The sequence below is a fragment of the Elgaria multicarinata genome, chromosome 15 (assembly GCF_023053635.1).
Source record: "Elgaria multicarinata webbii isolate HBS135686 ecotype San Diego chromosome 15, rElgMul1.1.pri, whole genome shotgun sequence".
In the NCBI taxonomy this organism is placed as follows: Eukaryota; Metazoa; Chordata; class Lepidosauria; order Squamata; family Anguidae; genus Elgaria; species Elgaria multicarinata.
Window position 1 is genome coordinate 26,251,110 of NC_086185.1, and position 21,351 is coordinate 26,272,460.

Consider the following 21,351-nt stretch of genomic DNA (forward strand, 5'->3'; position numbering starts at 1 on the left):
GCAATACAGCAGCTGGTGCATCGTAAACATTTGTTTGCTGGTGCAGCAAGTTGGAGGGTCAGATTGAAAAAGGCTGATGTTAATTCTAGCTTCACACTGCATGACTGTGGTAGGTAGAGTCTCTCCAGGGAACAGGAAAATACACACACACACACACTCTTGTCCTTTCCAAAAGGAATAATAACTGTTTATTACAAGAAAGGATTCTGAAGAGGAGAGAAGCAGTGATGCAAATCTATTGGCGATTGATTATGATATTAAACTATGGAGGATTTAAAAAGATAACACAGTGTCTTTTTAAATAACTGACAAAAGTCAAGACTTCCTTGGACTGCTTTGACAAGACAGAAGGGAGACCAACAAGATTACGTGGGGAAAAGCTCATATCAGCATTTCCTAAGCTACTTTCTTAATTGGGCATTTGCTGTGCTTCTCTCCCTGGAAAACGAGGATGACTCACAGTCCCAGCCAGGAAATACTGCTTGTGCTAAACCCAAGAGCAATTACAGCACAGCACTTGCCTGCAGAGCTAACAGAACAGAACTCTGTTCTTTTAACCTTGCCACGGGCAAAGCGAGGACAGCTCTTCGGGGCTAGCACACCTCCTCCTTATCGCCTCCTGGGGTCACAGCCCCTCTGCCTCCAGAATGCTCACATTCATGTGCGAAAATTGGAGAGATCCAGCAGGCCCCAGCAGCAATATCACTGTTGCCAAGGGAAAACAATCCAACCCAAATAGATGCAGGAAAGTAACACTCAAAGGTTTCACGAAGCTGCAAACCGGTCAGTAGGTATGAAGGCAGATAAGAACTTTTTTTTTGCCACGGCAACTATATTGGCTGTATTATACTAGAATAGCCTTTGCCAACATGGTTGTATTGGCTACAATGACTATGGTGGCTGCAGTGATGGGGGTTGCAGCCCAACACATCTGGAGGGCGCCAAATTGGGGAAGGCTGCACTAATTATGCTGTAATGATCAATTAAGGTTCCATTTAGGTTATGCATCAAACTTTCTTCCATAAGCACACATGTCCCAAGGTCTTAAAGGAGAGCAGCCAGATAACTGTTTTGATAAAGGCATCCAAAAATGTGTGCCTTTGCCCAGAAATGAACTTAGGTCCAGATGATGCATACAAATAAAAGTGGCTGAATGCACAGAAAATGTCAGGAAGCAGTTGAAAAATGTGGACTATGAATGAAAGGGGAGAGCAGAATTGAAGAGGGTTGCTTCAAATATGCCTTCTCTGCCATGGTTTATCACTGCATTAACAGCTCAGAGCCCTTTTTACCTTTTTGCTGTCCCACAAGGAGCTCACTAGGCATTTAGGTGGGGATATAAACTTAGGCAGCAGAATCAACCCCTTTGCATGCTTCACTCAACTCCACATATAGGATATGTCCATCTCTGTTACCCTACGCCTTTCTTATGCTCACCTTTGTCTCAGTGAACGTGGAACATGAGAGGGAGAAGCAATAAAGCCCAGGTGATTCTAAAAGCAATGTACGGGACACACAACGGCCAAACAAAAAGTGCTTTTCCTTCAGCACAGGGAACATGGGAAGCAGTTTTATATCAGGTCAGGTTACTCATCCTACTAGCTCAGTATGATTTACTCTAACTAGTTGTGGCTCTCCAGGGTCTCTGGAAAAGAAGGCTCTTTCCCATTGCCTGCTATGTGCAGGCGAGATGTACATGATGTCTCTCTCCTACAGGCTTCCCACCCGCCCACCAACATGTCATCTCTCTTTAATTTTCTTCAGCCCATCCAGAAGCAGATCTGGTGTGACCTACCTTGGCTTATACCTCCATCATATACACAGACAGTTACTAGACACTATTCAGAAGTCACGTCATTTGAACACCCGCTGTCATATTTGTCTGCTTTCCATGCTTCCCGTGCAACCTTGCACATCTCCTCAGAAAGATAAGAGAGCTAGGAGTGCACCTAGTGCTCACACATCTCACTCTAGAAAGATGTCCATGTTTCCACTTAGGATGTGAAGACTGAGAAGCACATTCACAAGTCACGTGTACATCCACAATCACTGCTTCTATGAAACATCTGAAGGAGCTCTGAATTACTAGCTACCTGTCCATTTATCTAGTAATGTGCCACCTTTCCACTTTAAAGACCACTCTACACATCTTTTTTTAAAAAAGAGCAGCATCTGAATCTAAACACAATCTCAAAAATAGAGTTGAAACATGGGTTACAGCAAATAGAAAAAGACATAAAGTCAAGATTTTCAGCTGAGCAGGCCAAAACCCAGCAAAAGAAGGTATGTCTTCAGTAGATGATGAAAGACCATCAGGGAGGGAGCAAGTGAAGCCTTCCTAAGTGACCACTTAAAGGCTCCCCACCTCACATTTCATTAATAGATGGGGCGCAATTGGTGGGGGCATGAAGAGCAGTCTCCCCTGGACTTGATTTCTTATTTTAGCCCCCTTTTCAGTCTGTAAATACACAAAGCAGCTTACAAGATTAAAAATAATAAAACATTGAAACATATACAATCATCATAAATACCATACAAAACAAACAGGAGCAGACGAAAACAAACTACTCTCCATTTAACCTCCCTGCGGATCTTAAAAACCAGATAGGTCCGTTCATAATCGAGCCAATTGTTCATTCAATACCCTGGATTCAATACCCTGCTGCTCTACTTAATAGGGGGTTCCAAGATACTGAATTCTGATCCAAGGCCCAGAAACTGCCTATTTCTCATCAAGACGTCAAAAAACATGTAAGCAAATGTGTACTTAACACTTTGCCAGACAAGTCAAACCACAGCATGAGAATAGGTACTAAACAGTCAGTGGCCAAGCTCATCTCCTTCCACATCCAAAGGTTTACCAAAGCCCAACATGTGATTTCAGTTGGTATATGAAGGGAGGTAAAATCAGTTTTAAAGGAGACTACAAGAAAAACACATGCAGAGATCGAGGGTGGGTGGGTGAGGTGGCCACTTTTTGGCATTTTAGATGAGATTGTGTTGTGGTCTTAAACATGCTGACTGGCAGCCTTAGTCTTTGGGGATAGGGTTGAACCAACATCTAAGAATAGAAACAAAAACGAATGCACTATTCAAGACTCCGTGCCAAGATCTGTATTTACTGGAAAGAAAATGCTTATCTTAGCTTGAAGAGAAGAAACCATTACATTGCTAATGTGACTGGAACTGTCTTTGACATAGTGCAATGCTGCATAAAGTTGCAAGAAAACATAAAGTTGCAGTATTTGCCCATGAGAGACTGCCTAAGATGCAAGGCAGTCTGAGAGAAAATACCTTTTGTTGGTCTCTTTCATGGAGCCCAAGACAGCAGGAATGACTTAAGATGCTCCAGGCTCCATTTTCTGGCCAGCTGCCTCGGTAGTATTAGGAGCACAGCACCCGGAACCAGCTGCCAGGGTCTTCAGGCATGTGACCTTTAAACATCTGTAACCTTCTTGACATAATGCAGCGACACTGGCAGGCAGCAATAAATCATTAAAGACTTGAGGTCCATGTAACCGTTTATAGTCTCCAGGGCTATAACCAACATGCTGCCCCTACTCATATTCACAACTGGGGGTGGAATTGACGAAACTCCCAAGACTTTGCCTGAGAATTGGTGCCTGCTCCTGAAAGAAATGCAAAGTTGCCTCTTTCAGAAATCCAAACAGGTCCTAATGAAGGGAGGCCTTCAAAAATGTGATCTTTCACACATGCCCAAATTCCAGAGAATTTGGTACATGCTCAAATCCCTTGGATGTCTCCTGGACCTCTGTTTGATATGGAGACCTGCTGGGATTAATGTTTCCAGTCATAAAACTGCTGTTTCACTAGAGTCAACCTTGTTCATCCAATCATTTCACAGGTTCCTTGGCTGCCCATCTAACCCATTTTCTTCTGCGGGGGGGGGGGGAGCTAGAGGGCCTCACTGAATCCACAGTAGCAGCAGCTAGATAAGTGAGAGAGAAGGTTTGCTTAGCAATCATGGAAATTGCTACTGATCTTTGTAAGCCACCCTGGGAGCCTTTTTGACTAAATAGTGAGGTAAGCAAGCTTTAAATAAATAATAAGGTTCTCCTCTTCCCGAGACTCTACTTTTAGCTGCTGTAGCTTGGATAGCAAGGTCTTGACAAAAATAGGAGTCAGCTATGGAAGTCTTAAAACTATAGCAGATGTCTCAAAGCCTTGAGTGCAGAAACTGTTCTTAGCTATGGTTTGCCCAAGGGGCTGCATCACCTTCCATGGGGGGACAACCATCTCTGGCTGCTGCAGTACTGTGCACTGTAGGTGGAGAGAGAAGCACTGCATTCTCGGGGTGGAGGGGGGAAAAGTGCATCCCAGGATGCAATTATCGATTCTAGAAGGAGATCTAAGTGGTGAATCCCACTTTGCCTATATCACTGGAACTTTAGGGAATAAACTAGTCTGAAGACCCTTCTTGCATACCCAAGACTTGAAAGCCCCTCCGCTGTTTGATGAAATTTGAAATGAATTATTCTGAGGGAATGCTCACCTGGGGTCCCACAAGTGCTGGCTTGATTTATTACCTAGCCATTGTTTGCGGTTACCACCACATCCACATCCAACCTCCTTGAATGCACACAGAAAGCTTGGGAAAGATGCATGGTTTTCCTTCATTTGCAGAGGGCTGCGGATTAAATACAGGAGTTTCACAAGAAGAGTTCCAGAGAGCTGTGTATGTTCTGTTTGCCCCGGTTAAAAGATTTGGAGACTTGAACAAGCCCACATCGCTATGGTCAGATGCAAAGAAAGGCTGTGAACTGTTTATTCCTTCCTCCAACGAAAGTGATAAGTGCTTTCCTTTCAATAGGGCTTCCAAACATGAAAAAAAAAAAAAAAAACAGGCAACACATATATATGGAGTCATATATGATGATTGTGCTCAAGCTGTCTTCTCCCTATCCCTCAAGTCACCTGGCAAGCAGAAAGTTCAGAACAGCAACAGCTCTTTTCCTTTCCATATGAACTAGAACTGAACTAGAACTAGGCTAGAGGGGCCTCTAAAGACCCTAGACTAATACAACACACCCAACAGATTCCATGTGGAACAAATATTTCCTTCTGGACACTAACCATATGCAGAGATAGCAAAGAAAATTTTTCAGCCTTAGTAGACTCCTATCAGCCTAACTGAAATTAGTCTTTTGACAAAGGAGTTGACATGGACTTACTCTTGGCCTTAATAATCAACAGCAGTCCTTTACCACCTGCATTAACCCCTTCACCTCAAGGCACATAGGCAAAGAAAATTGGAGGCGCAGTTATCTCAATTAGGCAGCCAAGTTATAGCCCTTATCCATAATATTGTTGCCAAGAGAGGTGGCATAAAAACAGGAGTTGACATTCCTTGTTTTCTCATTTCTAAAATATTAAAAGACTAGCAGGTATGCAACAGGGAATGAAATTCATGAGGTAAGGTGTATCTTACAGCATTACTATTTTACCCCCAGAATGAGCAGTGTGCTTTTGCATATTCCTAATAGCACACTGCACCAGACTGTAGACATCACTATAGTCCCCCTGTGTATCAAAATAAATAAATAAATATTTATAAATCTGACGTGTTCTGAAATCCTATTATGGAACATATTCTTCTAAAAAATAAATAACTTGGCAAATACATTTCAGCTCTGCAATTGCATGAGTCTTTATAAAATGTATTTTGATTATCTGAATGGTCCTTGCATTTGGCATCTCAATATATTCTGAATTATAGCCCACCCTACCTCAAGGGCTCAAGGTGGGTAGCAACTGTAAACAGGATATGCCAATCTAAAAGGTATGTATGACAAAATGGGAGTTTAACAGCCAGCATTGCAATGGCAACCCCAACCGTTTTGCAAAAAAGGAAGACAAAGTCACTTATAACTGAGCTCTAAGCACACAGCACAGACAGCAAAGAACAACAGACATGTGTGTCTATATGATTCTCATATAATATTAAAACTTCACTTAAAGTGACATGCTTTTACAATCTAAGGTTGACGCACCGATGTATACAAGCCAGTTTTGGCACAAAAACATACGATTTCCCCGCCTACTCTACTGTTCAGGCTGCTTCATGTGCTGCTATATGAGACCGGGATAATGCACCAGGCACAGAGCACTCTGTTGTTAACACAAACATATTTTTAACTTGCTGCTGGCCACAGAAAGCAACGGCAGCGCTCACTGATTGTGTAAGCGGCAAGTACACCAGATTAGAACAGAGCACAGCTTGGTTTTGTCCAGACATTTTTAAAATCCACTATACTGATTACTAGGCAACGGTCTTTTGGATTTCTCCAAAATTTAACAATACCAAAACTCTTCAACACAAAGATCCCCCACTCATCTCTTATGCTTCATCATGCTAGTCTGCAATTTCCTTTTGAGCTTCAGGTTTATGAATGATACTGTAATTTTTACAAGTTCAAAGTTTGGGAAAAGCTTTGTTTTAAAAAAATAAGTTTTCAGCAGATTGAGAAATTACTCTGATAACATTAATTTCTTCAATACATGGATTTTAAAAAAAACAGAGCAAAATGCACATGTGACACTTCTGCCAAAATTTTAGTTTAGGGAGGATTTGACCCTCAATGAAGCCAATAAATATAAGCCGAAAGCATCAAGATGCAATATTTCATTAACACCTAAAGGAAAGTATGAATCTAGACTTGAGGGGATATTTCATGTTTTACAGAAATAAGACTCATGGAAGCTGTTCATATCATAGCTCATTCACTAATGAGCATTACCAGAACCAAGTTAACTTCTCTTTTTGCATTCATTTTTGGAGTGCCATGTGCTGTGCTCAATGTCAGCCAGAAACATAGCTACGGTGCCCTTTAAAAATAGGAAATACTAAGCCAAATCAAGCAGTTCTGTTGATGTTGTTGTTGTTTATTCGTTCAGTCGTTTCCGACTCTTCGTGACTTCATGGCAATGTTTAATTTTTGACTTCTGCTTTGAGATTTTTCCAGAATAACCAAGGAACAGTGATTTGAGTGAAAAATTGCAATAAAAGCAAACCTAAATCCCATTACTTCACAATGGGAACCAGGCACAATATGGAAAGATCACCCCCGGTAAGCATTACAAATGGATTGTTTTTGTGAAACATAAGCTATAAAAAAAAGGAAAGGCTGTATACCAGTGGCTCTGACTTGCTCATCTAAGATCTGCATTAAAGATGACCACACAAAACTTTAACAATGGGCACTGAAAAAGAATCATGAATGTGGCCAAATCCGGCCATTTCTCTGCTTTTTCCAACAAAGGAACGACTCAACACAACATCCATCATGGGGCGGGGGGGGGGGGGGGAGGAGGAAATGGGAAACTGACAACGAAAGGAGGGATAAAATTTGGAGATCCTATAAAGAAGAGTAATGCAAGGTTAAAAGTAAAAAATTCTGAGACCAATGTCACATCAGAGAATACATCACCAGAAAAAGGTTTTTTTAAAAAATCTCACAAAACAAAAGCCCGTGAAGGGGTTGTAATCTCGCAAAAGAAAGCCCACCTTAAGATATCCTCAGTTCTCTCACTTACATGTATGCTGGAGAAAGTGGCGATGACCTGGATGTTTTAAGCACAGGAACTGGGAATTTCCAGATAGCAGGAGAACTCGTTTTCCATTTCAATGGCATGTTGGTCACCACGATACTACAATAACAGCAAACAGCGTTTCCATAACAGACTACCAACTTGGACTTCCATTCCAGACACACACTACTGGCACAACGGTGGCGGCGGCGGCGGCGGCGGCTGCTGCTGCTTCTGGGAACAAGCCAAGCCAGCTTGCCAATGACCTTAAAACAAGGCCTCCAATCGGAAAAGGGGGCTGAGAGGCATCTCCTTTTAAACCCTGCCGTCCCCTAAAGCAATAAGGCGATTCTATCGTTCCAACTCACAAATAGTGCCACCTCATTAGAGAAGTGTTGACTGCAGTGTATGTTCAAAAAAGAGGGGGAGAGAAAGAGAGAGAGAAGGGGGAGGGAGAGGCTGCACTGTACAAGCTACCACAATGCAGCTTTATTCTATAAAAAGATCGCCTCTTTTTTCCACTACCCCACCCCAAGAACGAGCTTGTACTGCTATTGTTCTACCTTCAGTCACACTGCAGCACTGTTCTACATTCTGTACCTATTAACCTGATTTCTGACCAATACTAGCAGGAAAAGAAAAGAAAAAAAGAGGAAGGGGGGGGAAAGATGGGTTCCATAATGAAAATGAAGCCACATACCGACTCAGAATACACTTGTCATCCTCTGAACATTCTTCGTTTGAGCTGCAACAATACAAGTGGGAGAGAAATCTCAGCATAGCCTTGGGCCACACAGCTAAGAGAGATCAGTGACCAAATACAGCAGCCTGTTTTCCTTCTGTGCAAGCCAAACAATGCAAGAATGCCATTATGGAAAAAGCCTATTGCAAAAGCAAATGATTTTTTTTTTCTAAAGGGGGAAAAAAGAGAGAGAAAAGGACAGTCTTTTCTAATCCATAGTCAGAGAGACCCAACGAAAGCGCAAGGATACATTTCTGCGGATTCCTGCATGTCCTTCCAGACAGCTTTGGATTCAAGGCGCTCTCATTTTTCCTACCCTCGACTTCCAGATGAGATGAGGAAAAATCTCATGCATTTTACAATACGCTCTGGGAACATGAATATTGCTCTCCGTCTTCTGTCTGCAGCAGGGAAATGGAGAGCAATGTGCAGCTAATAACCGTCCTTGCAGGGACACGATCAACAATCAAATAGAGCAGCCCCCACTCCCCAAGAGCTCCCAAATTGCCTTAAGTCCTGACGAAGCAGCCCGGCACGCAGGTGTCCGTCACAGCCCCCACCCCACCCCTTCTGTGGTCTGTTGGCTGGTGACCTCCAGGGGCAGGCAGCTATCAGGGATGTGTGTGTGTGCATTTTAAAAGCACGCTTAAAGAAACACACAATTGATCCACTTTATGAAGGAGACCTTAAGCAGGAGCGGTTGGATGGATGACATAGGCGAACAAGGAATTTTACCCCAAACCACAAGGCGGCTCAATTGATGTGAAGGTGCATCCAAAGTAGCTCCTATGTCGACTCACAAATGCTAACATACTGGAATGGTAGGTCTCCGAGTGGCCTCCAATATTGATTTTTATGGACTTCAGAGTATGCTTCTCTCATTGTGGCAGGATGCCACCAGAGCAGACTTCTGTTCAGCAGCATGGCTGAATGTCTCCTCAGAGAATAATCTAAATATAATGGAAAAGGCAACAATAGCCAGAGTGCTTTTTATTTAATGGAAAGGCAACAATAGCCAGAGTGCTTTTTATTTAATTATTGCTATTTCTGCTCATTTTCATTTACAGTTTGGGAGAGCGGGGTTTACTCTAGCAGAAGTGGTGCCCTCTAAGTCTTTTGTTATCAAGTCACCAACTGCACTGAAAACTCTAGTTGTAGGCCAATGTCCATATAATATACCAACATACAGCACTGAACTGAAAGATGCTCAACTGCTCATCCAATAATCTTACCTCAGGGAGGACAGACACCTATATGTTAAGCAACTGAGACGTCCCCTCTCACAGCAAGGGTGAATTGATATGTTACTATTGCAAGCGCATTGCTTAAAAATAGATATATATTTTAGGCTATTGTTCTCCAACAGGGGTGGGGGTGGAGAGGAAAGAGAAATCAGATACACACAGGCGGTATGGGCCATGAGCTAATTCATCTCTGATCTTTCACTATAACTTTTTAAAAGGCTTGAAATCCTGCAGAACTTCAGCGATCTGGTTTTGCTGATAAAATCAGTTCAGATTTATTGCTGATAAAAGCAGATTCACTGAAGCATGTAGCCAACACCATAGGCTGTCTCCACTAAATTGGATTGCAGTCACGCATTTACATACTGAGTGATGCCTACTTTTAAAGCGTGCACTACCAACTATGCATGAACTGTTCTAATTTACATAGATAACTCAACGGACTGGACCTCACCACCTTCCGTGAATCTTTTGCATTATGCACCCAAGAGACATTGGCTAAACTTACGCTGCATACATTATGTAATTTTCATTGCCTCTCTGCCAGTGTGTTTCATGCATAAAAAAGTTAAAAATCAAGATTAATGAACAACCTTAAAATAATAGAAGGATGCCTCCCATTTCTGCCCCTGTCCCACACCCAAGAAGTTGAAGGGCAATGAGGACATCTGCTGTTCAAGCTAAACCTGATTCTTACAAGCAGATGCAATATTTTCTACTTATTGAATGAAAGAACTTGCTAATTCTACCAAGTATCAGTACAGAGTTCAGCATGGGGGTGTGAGGAGGTAAATCAGTAAATTTTCAAACTTCCATTAGTGTCAGAATCTGGTTAAGCCACTAGAAACTGCCATAAGAGCCAACCCCTGGAAAAAGGCCAACAGCTACGGTGGGCACAATGAGAGTTACCTATTGCCAAGCCTATACTGAGATCCCCAAACCTCTTGAAGGCACTGCAGCACAGAAAGCCATCACTCACTCAATCAGCAACACAGCTTAGCTTTGTTTCTTTCCTTTGCAGGCTTACAATCCTCATCTATTTCTCTGAATAAAACAACTGCTATTTCACCAAGCTGACCAATAGTAGTACTAGAGATCCATTAGCTCCAAAGTAAGCCATCAATTCTACTTCCCTTTCTTTATAGACCTTTACCCTCAGAACGCACAACTAGTGTGTAGGAAGAATAAAGTTGTACAGTCAACTAAAGCAGAGGCTAAAAAGAAAGCTATTTCTGAACCAAACGTAAATCTGATCTTGGAGAAGAAGCAATGAGACCCCTTTCCACTTGTAGAAGAGGTCAAGGAAATACATTTCTTTAGCATCTTCTGGAAGTTACATTTCTATTGCATTTTCCAGTGAGAAAGGAGCTAGTAATACTGAATAATCACCAAGAACAGTCCCTCTTAGGGAGACTAAGCAGGTGGGTTTTGTTCTAACTGATAAGCAACTTGGGAACTGTGAGGTTGAAGGGTATTGCTCAAATGAGACCATCAGTGACTCTTTGGCTCAGCATGAGATTTGGCTCACTTGTCTGTCACACTCGAGCTGTTTTACTAGGCAATTAGTGGCATACAAACCGCCTACAGGGTGGTTTGTACTATCTACTTGATCAAAATATATTTTGCATAATTCTGCTAACATATTTGAATGTATCATATCATGGTAAGTTATTAACAAACAAGGCAAGGCCACTACAGCGTAGCACCCTGGTTCAAATCCTCACTCAGTTATGAAGCTCATTGGATCAAAGCATGCTTGCTCAGCCTAACATTCCATGTAAGGTTGTTGTTGAGATGTGGAAAAATGTTAGAGAATTAAGTTTACCAGTAAAGTGCTCCATATTGTCTTCACTTCGCTCTCCAGTGTTTCAGGCGGGAGTCACTTCCAGGCCAACCTGGAGACGGCTGGTATTAAACCTAGGACCTTCTGCATGCAAACCATGTTCTGCCACTTAGCTACAGCAATTACCATAGTGTGGTAATAGTGTGTGGAAAGGTAACTTCATTATATGACCCTGCCTTGTGGCACAAGATCAGACTAGATGATCTCCCATCTCCCTTTCAACCCTACAGCCCAAAATAGAGACAAAAGCCTTTGATACATCAACTTGGACAGCTGCTAGCTCATCTTTCTCCTGGGAGGCAGTCTGAACAGATGGTGGGCTGCATTTTCTACATGGCGCCACATCCTTCTAAAATGAACACATAGACACACGCACATACTTAACTGGGGTTGCAGACAGCAGTACTGTACTCTGAACAAATGAACAGTTCACAGCAGATCTGCAAGTGGCACACTTTGATGCCAAACTGACGCACATTTATTTCCAGTGTCTAACAGCTGAAATGCTTGAAACGCAGGGCCACAGACTACTCAAGAAGGGGAAAGTTCAGCAACTCTCATGGTGGGAGAGGGGATCCAACCAAAAAGAATAATGGCTGAAGTGGAATACAGTCATCTAAAGCTCATCAACAGCCAGTGCACTGGCGACCCATGCATTGCCTACAGATTTCCTTGCTTTTCAACATGCCAGATGTTATGAGCCATGTGGTGCATACATGGAGAGCTGATAAGAGATTGGTTCCCAATCCCTAGCCATCCTATGTCTTCTTTTCAGAACTAGTTTGTTAACACTGGGCATTTGTATGCCAAGGCACCAAAGAAGCAGCAGGGTGTTCCCATGCAGATATACCCATACATTTTTATTTTAAAAACAGTTTAAGCACTTCTGGCTGAACCTGTGATTTTTCACTCCTTGACCTAAAACTAAGATACTGTAGTATTAAAATACTTGCTTGGGAATTAAAATTTGTACCCTCACTGCAGACCAAGAACACATTCCGTAATGCGGTGCTAGGTTCAAAGCAGACTAAAGTGACTCAAGGCAATTGTATTTGCACAATGCCTGTGTATAACCAAGTTACAACCTCCTTTCCATTCTACACAATGATGCCTTGGGCTCACCTAAATCTATATTTTCCATCTAGACCTGCTTAGAGAACTAAGAACATAAACAGAAATAAACACAACCCTAAAAACTGGTTGCAAAGTGCAGATGTTTCAATCTTGAAGCTCCCTTGTCTTTATTCTTATATCTTACTCTTCTTGTCTCATATTTTATTCCTCAAATTTCTCATATGACAAAGCTTGGAAAGGGAGAGGCTTATGACATTTTAAGCTGCTCCTGCCATGGTTAAGGACCAAAGAACTACATTCATCATCTTCTCAGATCTGGCAATATCCACTGTCAACAAATGCCACTATACACCTACTGAGTTCTCGCTTCCAAAAAGCCTTCCTCATGAACAATAAGACAGATACGCAATATCTGAAAAATCACACAATTACCACTTAAGTCTAACATGAGCAATAACAAAATACAGAATCTGCTCAATAAGGCAATCATTAATTAACAAAATTGTTCAATTCATTTGCCCACATACACCAGGCAGAATTACATTAGTTTGCTTTTCAGGACATGTCACTGCTATTCAGGGATATCAGAACAAGAAATGTATGTTAAGTTAGCATCACGTTTCTTGAGCAAAAGATCATCACTGTCCTTTCAGTCTTCCGGGGTACATTTGTCGTTTCAAATGTCATTAAATGCTATCACAAACATAAAATCTGAATGAAAACTGCTCAAAGCCCCATCGGAGTGGAATGCCAGTATATATATTTTTAAAAAATCTTAACAGTATAATTTCCTTGATGTACTTCAGGACAACTCTGATGAAAGTAGCATACTAGTAGTAGTAGTTTTGGTTTTTTGGTCAAAATTGTTTCATTTTATTGCGCTTTATTGGTTGTATCCCTCTTTGGGACTATTTTGTAATAAAAAGACAGCAATAAATTTCATATACAAATGAAACAAAACAAAATGTAAGGGAATCTCAGTTTTACAGTTTCTACTATTAAGGAACTGGAGGGTCATGGTGTCAACACCTCAAATTAAGGGCCCCTCCAAACCCAGCGTAGCCACAATGGGTGTTACTACTTTGGTTAGCTTCAAGTTCTCTTTATATGTTTATACTAAAATCATAAACTGTATTATCAAGAAAGATGTTCCACAGCATTCAATGGGGATTTCTCTAAAATAAACACATTTGTGGACAAGTTGCAAGGAGTTTAGGGTGACCATATGAAAAGGAGGACAGGGCTCCTGTATCTTTAACAGTTGCATAGAAAAGGGAATTTCAGCAGGTGTCATTTGTATATATGGAGAACTTGGTGAAATCCCCTCTTCATCAGAACAGTTAAAGTGCAGGAGCTATACTAGAGTGATCAGATTCAAAAGAGGGCAGGGCACCTGCAGCTTTAACTTGTGTGATGAAGAGGAAATTTCACCAGGTTCTCCATATATACAAATGACTCCTGCTGAAATTTCCTTTTCAATACAACTGTTAAAGATACAGGAGCCCTGTCCTCCTTTTCATATGGTCACCTTAAAGGAGTTCAGCTTTCCAAAGGAAACAAAGTGTTTTAGTCCATCCCCTTCTTAACCCAGCTATAAACATTTCACATTTGGAAAAATGTGAAATTTTGCCTTGTCCAGATTACTGGAATTAGACAACAACTTAACTAAAAATAAATCAATACAACAGCTCCCTCTACATTGAAGTATTTCAGTAGCACACATTGTAGCACTCAAGGGCAACATTTATTACACAATGAAGTTTTAAAAGACCCAGTAAGTGAGGTAATGTTCACTCAAAATCAGTAATGCCACCTTCTGGCGATTATGTGAACAGATTAACAGTATGTGCTTAAACTGTGGTTTATGACTCCTGTTTTAATAGGCAATGTGCAACACGCAGCAGTTGAATGCCAATTGAATTCTATGAGAAAAAGGGGAATATGGAAGTTCTCCTTCAGACATTTGACTAGGCATGCTTGAGTGCATATGGTGACTTGAGAAAATGTCCAGATGAACAGTGAGGTAAGTAGCAGTGGTTTCAAAACTGCATACAGGTAGATTTAATTTTTTATTTTCATATACATTTTGCTTAGTCTTTAAAAAAAAAAACCACACCCAATAGACCAATACAACAATACCAAACACAAAAATATGTCAGGATGCACCATAATTTGGTGCAGAGGGCCAGTGTGGTACAGTGGCTAGAGTGATGGACTGGGAGTCGGGGAGATCCGGGTTCTAGTCCCCACTCGGCCATGGAAGCTCACTGGGTGACTCTGGGGCAGTCACAGACTCTCAGCCCAGCCTACCTCACAGGGTTGTTGTTGTGAGGATAAATGGAGGAGGATTATGTACGCCACCTTGAGTTCCTTGGAGGAAAAAGGGTGGGATATAAATGTAATAACTAAGTAAAATAAATAATGTAATAATAAAAATAAATAATTTAAAGTAGCGCCAAATTAGTCCCTATCATTACTAACACAAATATATAAAAATATCATCTCTATAAGGCCTACAACAGAAAAAGACCAACCAGCTTAAAACACTTTATAATGCAGACATGTACATTGATGGTGCTATATAAATAAATAATAATAATAATAAATAATGCTGAAAAGGAAGGTTTCTGCCATGCAGAAAACCACTATTGAAGAAAGACAGCCCAAGCTTCCCTCAAGAGGGAGTTCCGCCCCATGGCCTGGGAAAAGGCCCTCTTCCTGGTCCCAACCAGATGTGCTTCTGGTGTTGATGGGGCACAGGGCCTCTGCCAATGACCTTAATAAGATGACAGGCTCATATGGGGATAGGCAGTCCCTCAGGTATGCTAGTCACAAACATATGCAAGGTTTTAAAGGTCACCATCTGCACTTTGAATCAGGCACAGAAACACACACTAGTTTTAATAACAGAATGTTTCCTGAAAGGAGTTGCAGAAATCTCTTTCATTGGAGCCTTTAAAGCAAAAGTGGGCAACTTGCAGCCCCCTGACCTAGTTTCAGAAGCCCTCTGCATGTGATCAGTTCAGACCTCTGACAAAAACAATCTGCCCCTTCCTCACATTCCACTACGTGGGATGGAATAAATTGAGAGAGAAAAGTGAGTAGCCCTAGTCCTGCCAGCCATCAGCATGAGGTTCCCCACAGTTAGGCCCTGAAGCAATTCATCCCTCAACAGAAAAATGGATCATCGCCATTCCTGCTTTAAGGACAGGACTAGATGGGCACTTGCAAGATTCAGGGGGTCCTTTCCATTTGTACTCCAAGTACAATAAGAAGATTGAGAAATCATCATTCAGTTCTGGATTATTGTGAAACAGAAGGTTTTCTCTCACACACAAGGGTGTATCCCATCCTTCTTTCAGGAGCTCAACCACCTCAAATTGAACTGATGGGGGAATATACCCTTCAGAAACATGCAATTCTGACATGCTGAAAGCTAAAATTAAAGTTATTAAAAACTAAGATGACATCTAGCAACCAACCACAATTCTGTTCTCTCTTTTCCCCAAAAAACAACTCATTTTCCCGCTAACGAACAGCTGTTCCCCCAGAAAATGCTTTAGGTTACACGATGTTATCCAGTTAGCAGGGAAGTCAGATCTCTCGAGATCTGAACATCAATTTGACAGGTAAATTAAGGAGTAGGAGGCTAATTAAAAAGGTTTCATAATTATTCAAGCCTATGCAGAGTATTAAGTTGGGCTACCCAAGGTAGAGATTTGAGGTCTATTTTTGAAACGTTCCACTTTCTCAAGGCAGGGTTGTAGGAAAGCCACGCAACAAAGAGGAAATAAAAGCATGGTAAATGTTTCTCAAATTTCAAGGCTTTCTTCACTGTGCCAGAAAGCAGAAACGGGACCACTTAGAATGATACCTGTGGAATGGCTATTCCAGATGTGTGCAATCGTGCATCATGAATGCGAACCTTTACCTGCGACAAGTGCACACATTCCTCTTTCATCCTGTAGCCTGATCTTTTAAGAGGAATCTTCAGTGGGGCAGTAAGTTTATTTACTTACTCACTATAAAGCCAGGCAGTTGAAGCGATTGGAAAAATTAATTGGCAGTCAGTCTAGGAAGAAGCATGCTAAGATTTCACAAGATCTGTCATTCTTCTAGAACTAGAACGGAGCTGGAACACCCATCGTTTTTAGACAAAATGGTATAGACGGGAGACATAGGAAAGGGAACCTCTCAGGGTCAGAGCAATCAGTTTTAGAGCAGTTTTGATAGCTTTCAAGATAGCGAATGCATGTCTATAGAAAAACAGAATAAGCCCTGTTGATATTTGGGGGTCAGAGGGAAAGCAAGACAAGACTTTTTCAATTGTGGTGCCCAGGGAGGCCCGAATGACTACTTTAGTGTTCACCTTTCAGCAAGCAGCTAGAATGTGGCTTAAGAAAGCTTTTGACTTGAATTGCTTTTATTGGCTGCTCCTCAAATTTTATTTTGGCCATTTCACAAACACTTTTAATGTTTGAAAAATTGTGTAGTAACCTGCTATGATAGTATCTGATAGAAAGGTGAGACATAAACACTATAAATAAATTAATAAGTCAACAGATGATTTCCTCATTAACAACAGATATAAGCATGAGAAATCTTATTGTAACAAAAACATTCTCAAGTGTAAACTATAGTAGTGAGTTTAAGTTACTATTTTGTCAACTGTGGTGCTACAGATTGGAGATCAAAGCCCTGGTTGGTGAAACATTCAGAACACATCTGTTTTGCACTTTATGCCTTTCTGGGGATTTAGGTCTAAACTTAAAGTTTGCATTCCTAACCATGCAGGAGGATCAAATTCTCCCCATTGCCAACTCATGTTTGGCATGTTTCTGTTCCTGCATTGAAACTTATCTTATATAATCTCATATTTCAAAAAGTTGTTAGTATTTGAAGCTTCCCTTTGCAGCCCTAAAGGCTATTTCCATGCACCGAGGGCCTCAGAAACCAGAAAGCTACTTTTTAAATGCTTAATATTAACTGCAAATCGTTTAGGAGCCCAACTCAATTCTGAATTCTTAGGCTCCATTCAGATATCCTATCAAGCCATGGTTAAGGAAGTATAACTAATTAAATAATTATGGGCCATGTCAAATACAACAATCTTGGCTTGATGAATAAAAGTTTATTAAACTCAGAACGAGAATTGGGTCCATGCAACTCTCCTCTCTCTTATCCTCTCATGTGCCACCTTCAGCACTTCTATCCTGGTTAGTTCAAACCACAATGCGTCATTAAATCTGAACCAAGAAAAACCATGGCTTAATCTAAACCTGGTTTCATAGCACCACCCTTCACTGAACTGGTGCTCTCCAGATATTTTGAACTTTAACTCCCATGGCCGATGGTCAGAAATGTTGGGATTTGTAGTCTAAAACAAACCAAGATTAATAAACCAAGTTAATAAACCAAGATTAAGCTAGTTTCCTGGTTCAGAAATGTGAGGGGAGGAAATGTGTGGACCCAGTGCTCGTATTAAGCTGAAATTGTGATGTCTGAACTAGCCCTACAGCTTGGCAGGACATCTGAACTGACAAATCAGTCACAGCAATTGTTCTGCCTCCAGAGGCCATTGCAGCTAGATACCAGAACACTGAGCAGATGAGGAACAAAAGCAAACAAGAAGTTCCAAGCCATGGCTAGCACAAACTGTGCTTTGATATGCCGTATAAATTGAGGCTTAATGTATGCCAAAACAGAGCACAGGCAGACATCACTGCATTACTTTCCTTATTAAGTTTGTCAAGTCATTGCAAAGATGGAAATACCCTATTTAATTGAAATTAAAAGTGCGATTCTATACATGTAAGACTTATTTTCTGTCTAAACACCCAGCATGTCTCAGCCAGCAATGCCAGCCATCAAGTTCCTCACTAATCGCTAACCGCTATCCCTCCAGGTTCCTAACTATCACACATATATAAATCTGGATTAAAATCTGTGGTAAAACACAAAATTGGATTTGAAGGATGTTTATCTCCATTAAAATTGTGAAGCGTGATATAGGTATGCTTTTACCAATTGGCTGTTTTCAACAGCACAGATGGAGTCAAACAATTTACAATGATAAAGGCTGACAAACTTACATGGTAACACACACATTCATTTGCAATCAATTTCAATACATGAATTTTAAGCATATTTGATTGATTTATTACATTTCTATACTGCTCAATAGCCAAAGCTCTGTGGGATGTTCACAAAACGCAAAATCATAAAATACAACAATATAGTAAAACATAATAGAAAAGCCTTTAAAAGCAAGAAGGAAGAAACAGGTTTTCTAGCTTTTCCTCTAGTTTTATTCTGTTTTAAAAACAGAATAAAACAAAAGTAAAGACCAGAGCAAAAGCTAGAATGCCTGTGCCTCCCTTCTTCTTGCTTTCTGAAGCACAGAACAAAGAGAACTCCATAAGATATAGAATGATCCTTCATTTCCTCCTTTATCATCCAATATCCCCACTCAAAACATAAAACTTGATGTTGCTCGGACTTTATACTGTTCGTTTTACCCTACCCTGTGCCTGTTTGCCCTTCCCAGTGCCTGTTTGCATTCCCTTCCCCTCCTTATTGCTTTACTATGATTTTAGTAGAATGTAAGCCTATGCGGCAGGGCCTTGCTATTTACTGTTTTACGCTGTACAGCACCATGTACACTGATGGTGCTATATAAATAAATAAATAAATAAATAAATAAATAATACCCTGTGTAGCTCACGGGCAGTTGCATAGCTATTGCATAGCTTTAACAATATTACTGCATCACGTGAATTAAGATCATCCTCTGACGCATCTTAGAAAATATCTCATCCTTCTTTTTATACAAGAGCCAGCTGAGAAAGTCACTATTTACCTGTACACATTAAGAATCTTTCCACATGCAGCAGCAAACCTCGGTTTGCAATGAATATACATTTGACTGGGATCTGCAGCTAAACCCAGGTGTTATGAATGTACCCATTTTCTATATATGTGTTTGTCTCATTACTTTTTAGGTGTACACCTAATATTTTAAATGTACAATTAAAATATTAACGCGTGAATCAGGTTCAATACAAACTTTGCACACAAGTCCCACTGAAAAGGAGGTAATACCTTTGACAATATTCTGTAAATTAAAAATCTCAGCAAAAGAAATATTAATACATATGAGGTATACAATTTAATCATGTTAACCCTTACAAGAATTCCATTTACTTAAAATGTTTATATACAGCCTTTCTATTAAATAAAGTTGGCTTAACACCACCACAAAAATAATGTTAAAATAACAAGTCTAACTGATGATGCTTCAAAAATACATGTTCTGAACAATCTATCCATTACTCATGCCATTGTGAAATTACACCTGTAGCACAGGAACAATGCTGCAAGGCTAAAAACTACAACTTAGCATCTACCGTATAACGTGTAAATTGCAGTTTTGCCATTAAAACATATTCAAATGAGGTATTCCTCAGTCAGTTATATGATTCCTATCCCATATTTTAGGTCAAGATCAGTTTTTCCCCAGTTAAGGAAAAGATAGGAATAACTCGCCACACACTTCCAGAGCGCACATGGAAATTCTTGTGTAGACAGAAGCAGCTTCATGGCAATGTGACTTGAAGCCGAGAAATGGAAGCCAAGAACTTGATGCCATAAGAATGAATGGTGGATCAGCAAAAGATCAAGATGAAAGGAGTAGAGACATGTGCCTGCAAAGGGTATGATTAAAACAAATGAGGCTATTTGGAGGGCTTTCGCCATTTTATAAACAGCAGACAGCTGCAATTTCAGTGACATTCTAACTTGAAATAATTGGCAAATAAGAGCTGCATCTTCAACAAAGACAATCAAAATGCAATCAAGGGGAAAGGTGGAATCTTTCCCAATGATGCTGCCCAAATTACTGATATTAAATACTATGGCAACACTTGAACACGGCAACAGAAAGATGTTAAAATGATAGAAGTATAACCTTCAGCCCTTCCTGACCTATAAATTACAAACGTGTGCCACAGTTCTTCCACCAAACTCATGATTCTCTCATCAGCTCATCAAGTTTCACATCCTGTTTTAAGTCCAAACACACTTGTACATAATGTAATTGATTTGGCCGGAACATCACAATAGACTACATGCTAAAAATGACAACAAGTCAGTCAAAACAAGTTGGCGTACAGAGCACAGATCCAAATTACGGGTGAGTTTCTCTACTAGCTATCTCCATCCACCAGAGGTTGGGAAACAAGTGGCAGGCCACCTGAAACCATGCACCTAAGGCAAACCAATTCCCATATCCTAAACCAATGATCCACTTTCCATTTAGACCAGCTGCATTAAGACCACATGACATGCCTGAAACACCAACCTTCAGCAGTAAGGTCTAGTACCCTGACAAGTGGGTGACCAGGTGTCAAGCCAGTGTTTGTTCACTTTAAAAGAAAACGATTTTAGCTCTTGAGACTTCATTTCCTCCAGAAAGAACAACTCCACAGATTTGTCTTGGAAGAAAGATCAGTTAGCATTGAGACAATGGAATTAAGGTTTTTAAACTCAAATCATTTTGTGGCAAACACATACCTGTCATGAAGCACTGATGGCACCTCCCTTCTGAGCACAGAATGATCCATACCGTCAATGTTAGTAACTCCCCTGTTAATCAAACGAGATAAAACTTTAATGTTCTGTTTTTTAAAAGGGTAGTGTGGTACCCTAATGTGCCATGATATCTTAACAAATCATGTGAGCATAGCCCACTGGAAGGGGGGGGGTAAATTACAGATGAAGTCAGTCACACTGCCAAGACAATTCACTGTTTCATTGTGAAAAAGAGCCCTTTGTCCCTACACAAGGAAACACTGGACAAAAGACTTGCTTTTCACTGCTATTCTAATAGATTTGCTACTAGA

The 21,351-nt window shown here is 40.7% G+C and overlaps 1 protein-coding gene across 4 annotated transcripts in view; it reads right to left on the reverse strand.

Moving 5' to 3' along the window:
* The window catches only part of KLHL13 (kelch like family member 13), a 61,059-nt gene that overhangs the window by 25,941 nt on the left and 13,767 nt on the right, over window positions 1-21,351 (reverse strand). The window contains exons 1-2 of one of the 4 annotated variants that reach the window (XM_063141611.1): window positions 8,249-8,402; window positions 7,555-7,668 (exon numbers count right to left, since the gene is read on the reverse strand). In XM_063141611.1, the coding sequence (XP_062997681.1) occupies window positions 7,555-7,668; window positions 8,249-8,328 (194 nt within the window). In that variant the 5' untranslated portion in view covers window positions 8,329-8,402. Of the gene's footprint in view, window positions 1-4,513; window positions 4,649-7,554; window positions 7,950-8,248; window positions 8,403-21,022; window positions 21,095-21,351 lie in introns of those variants that run through there. The other 3 variants (XM_063141610.1, XM_063141612.1, XM_063141613.1) reach the window with 3 other exon arrangements.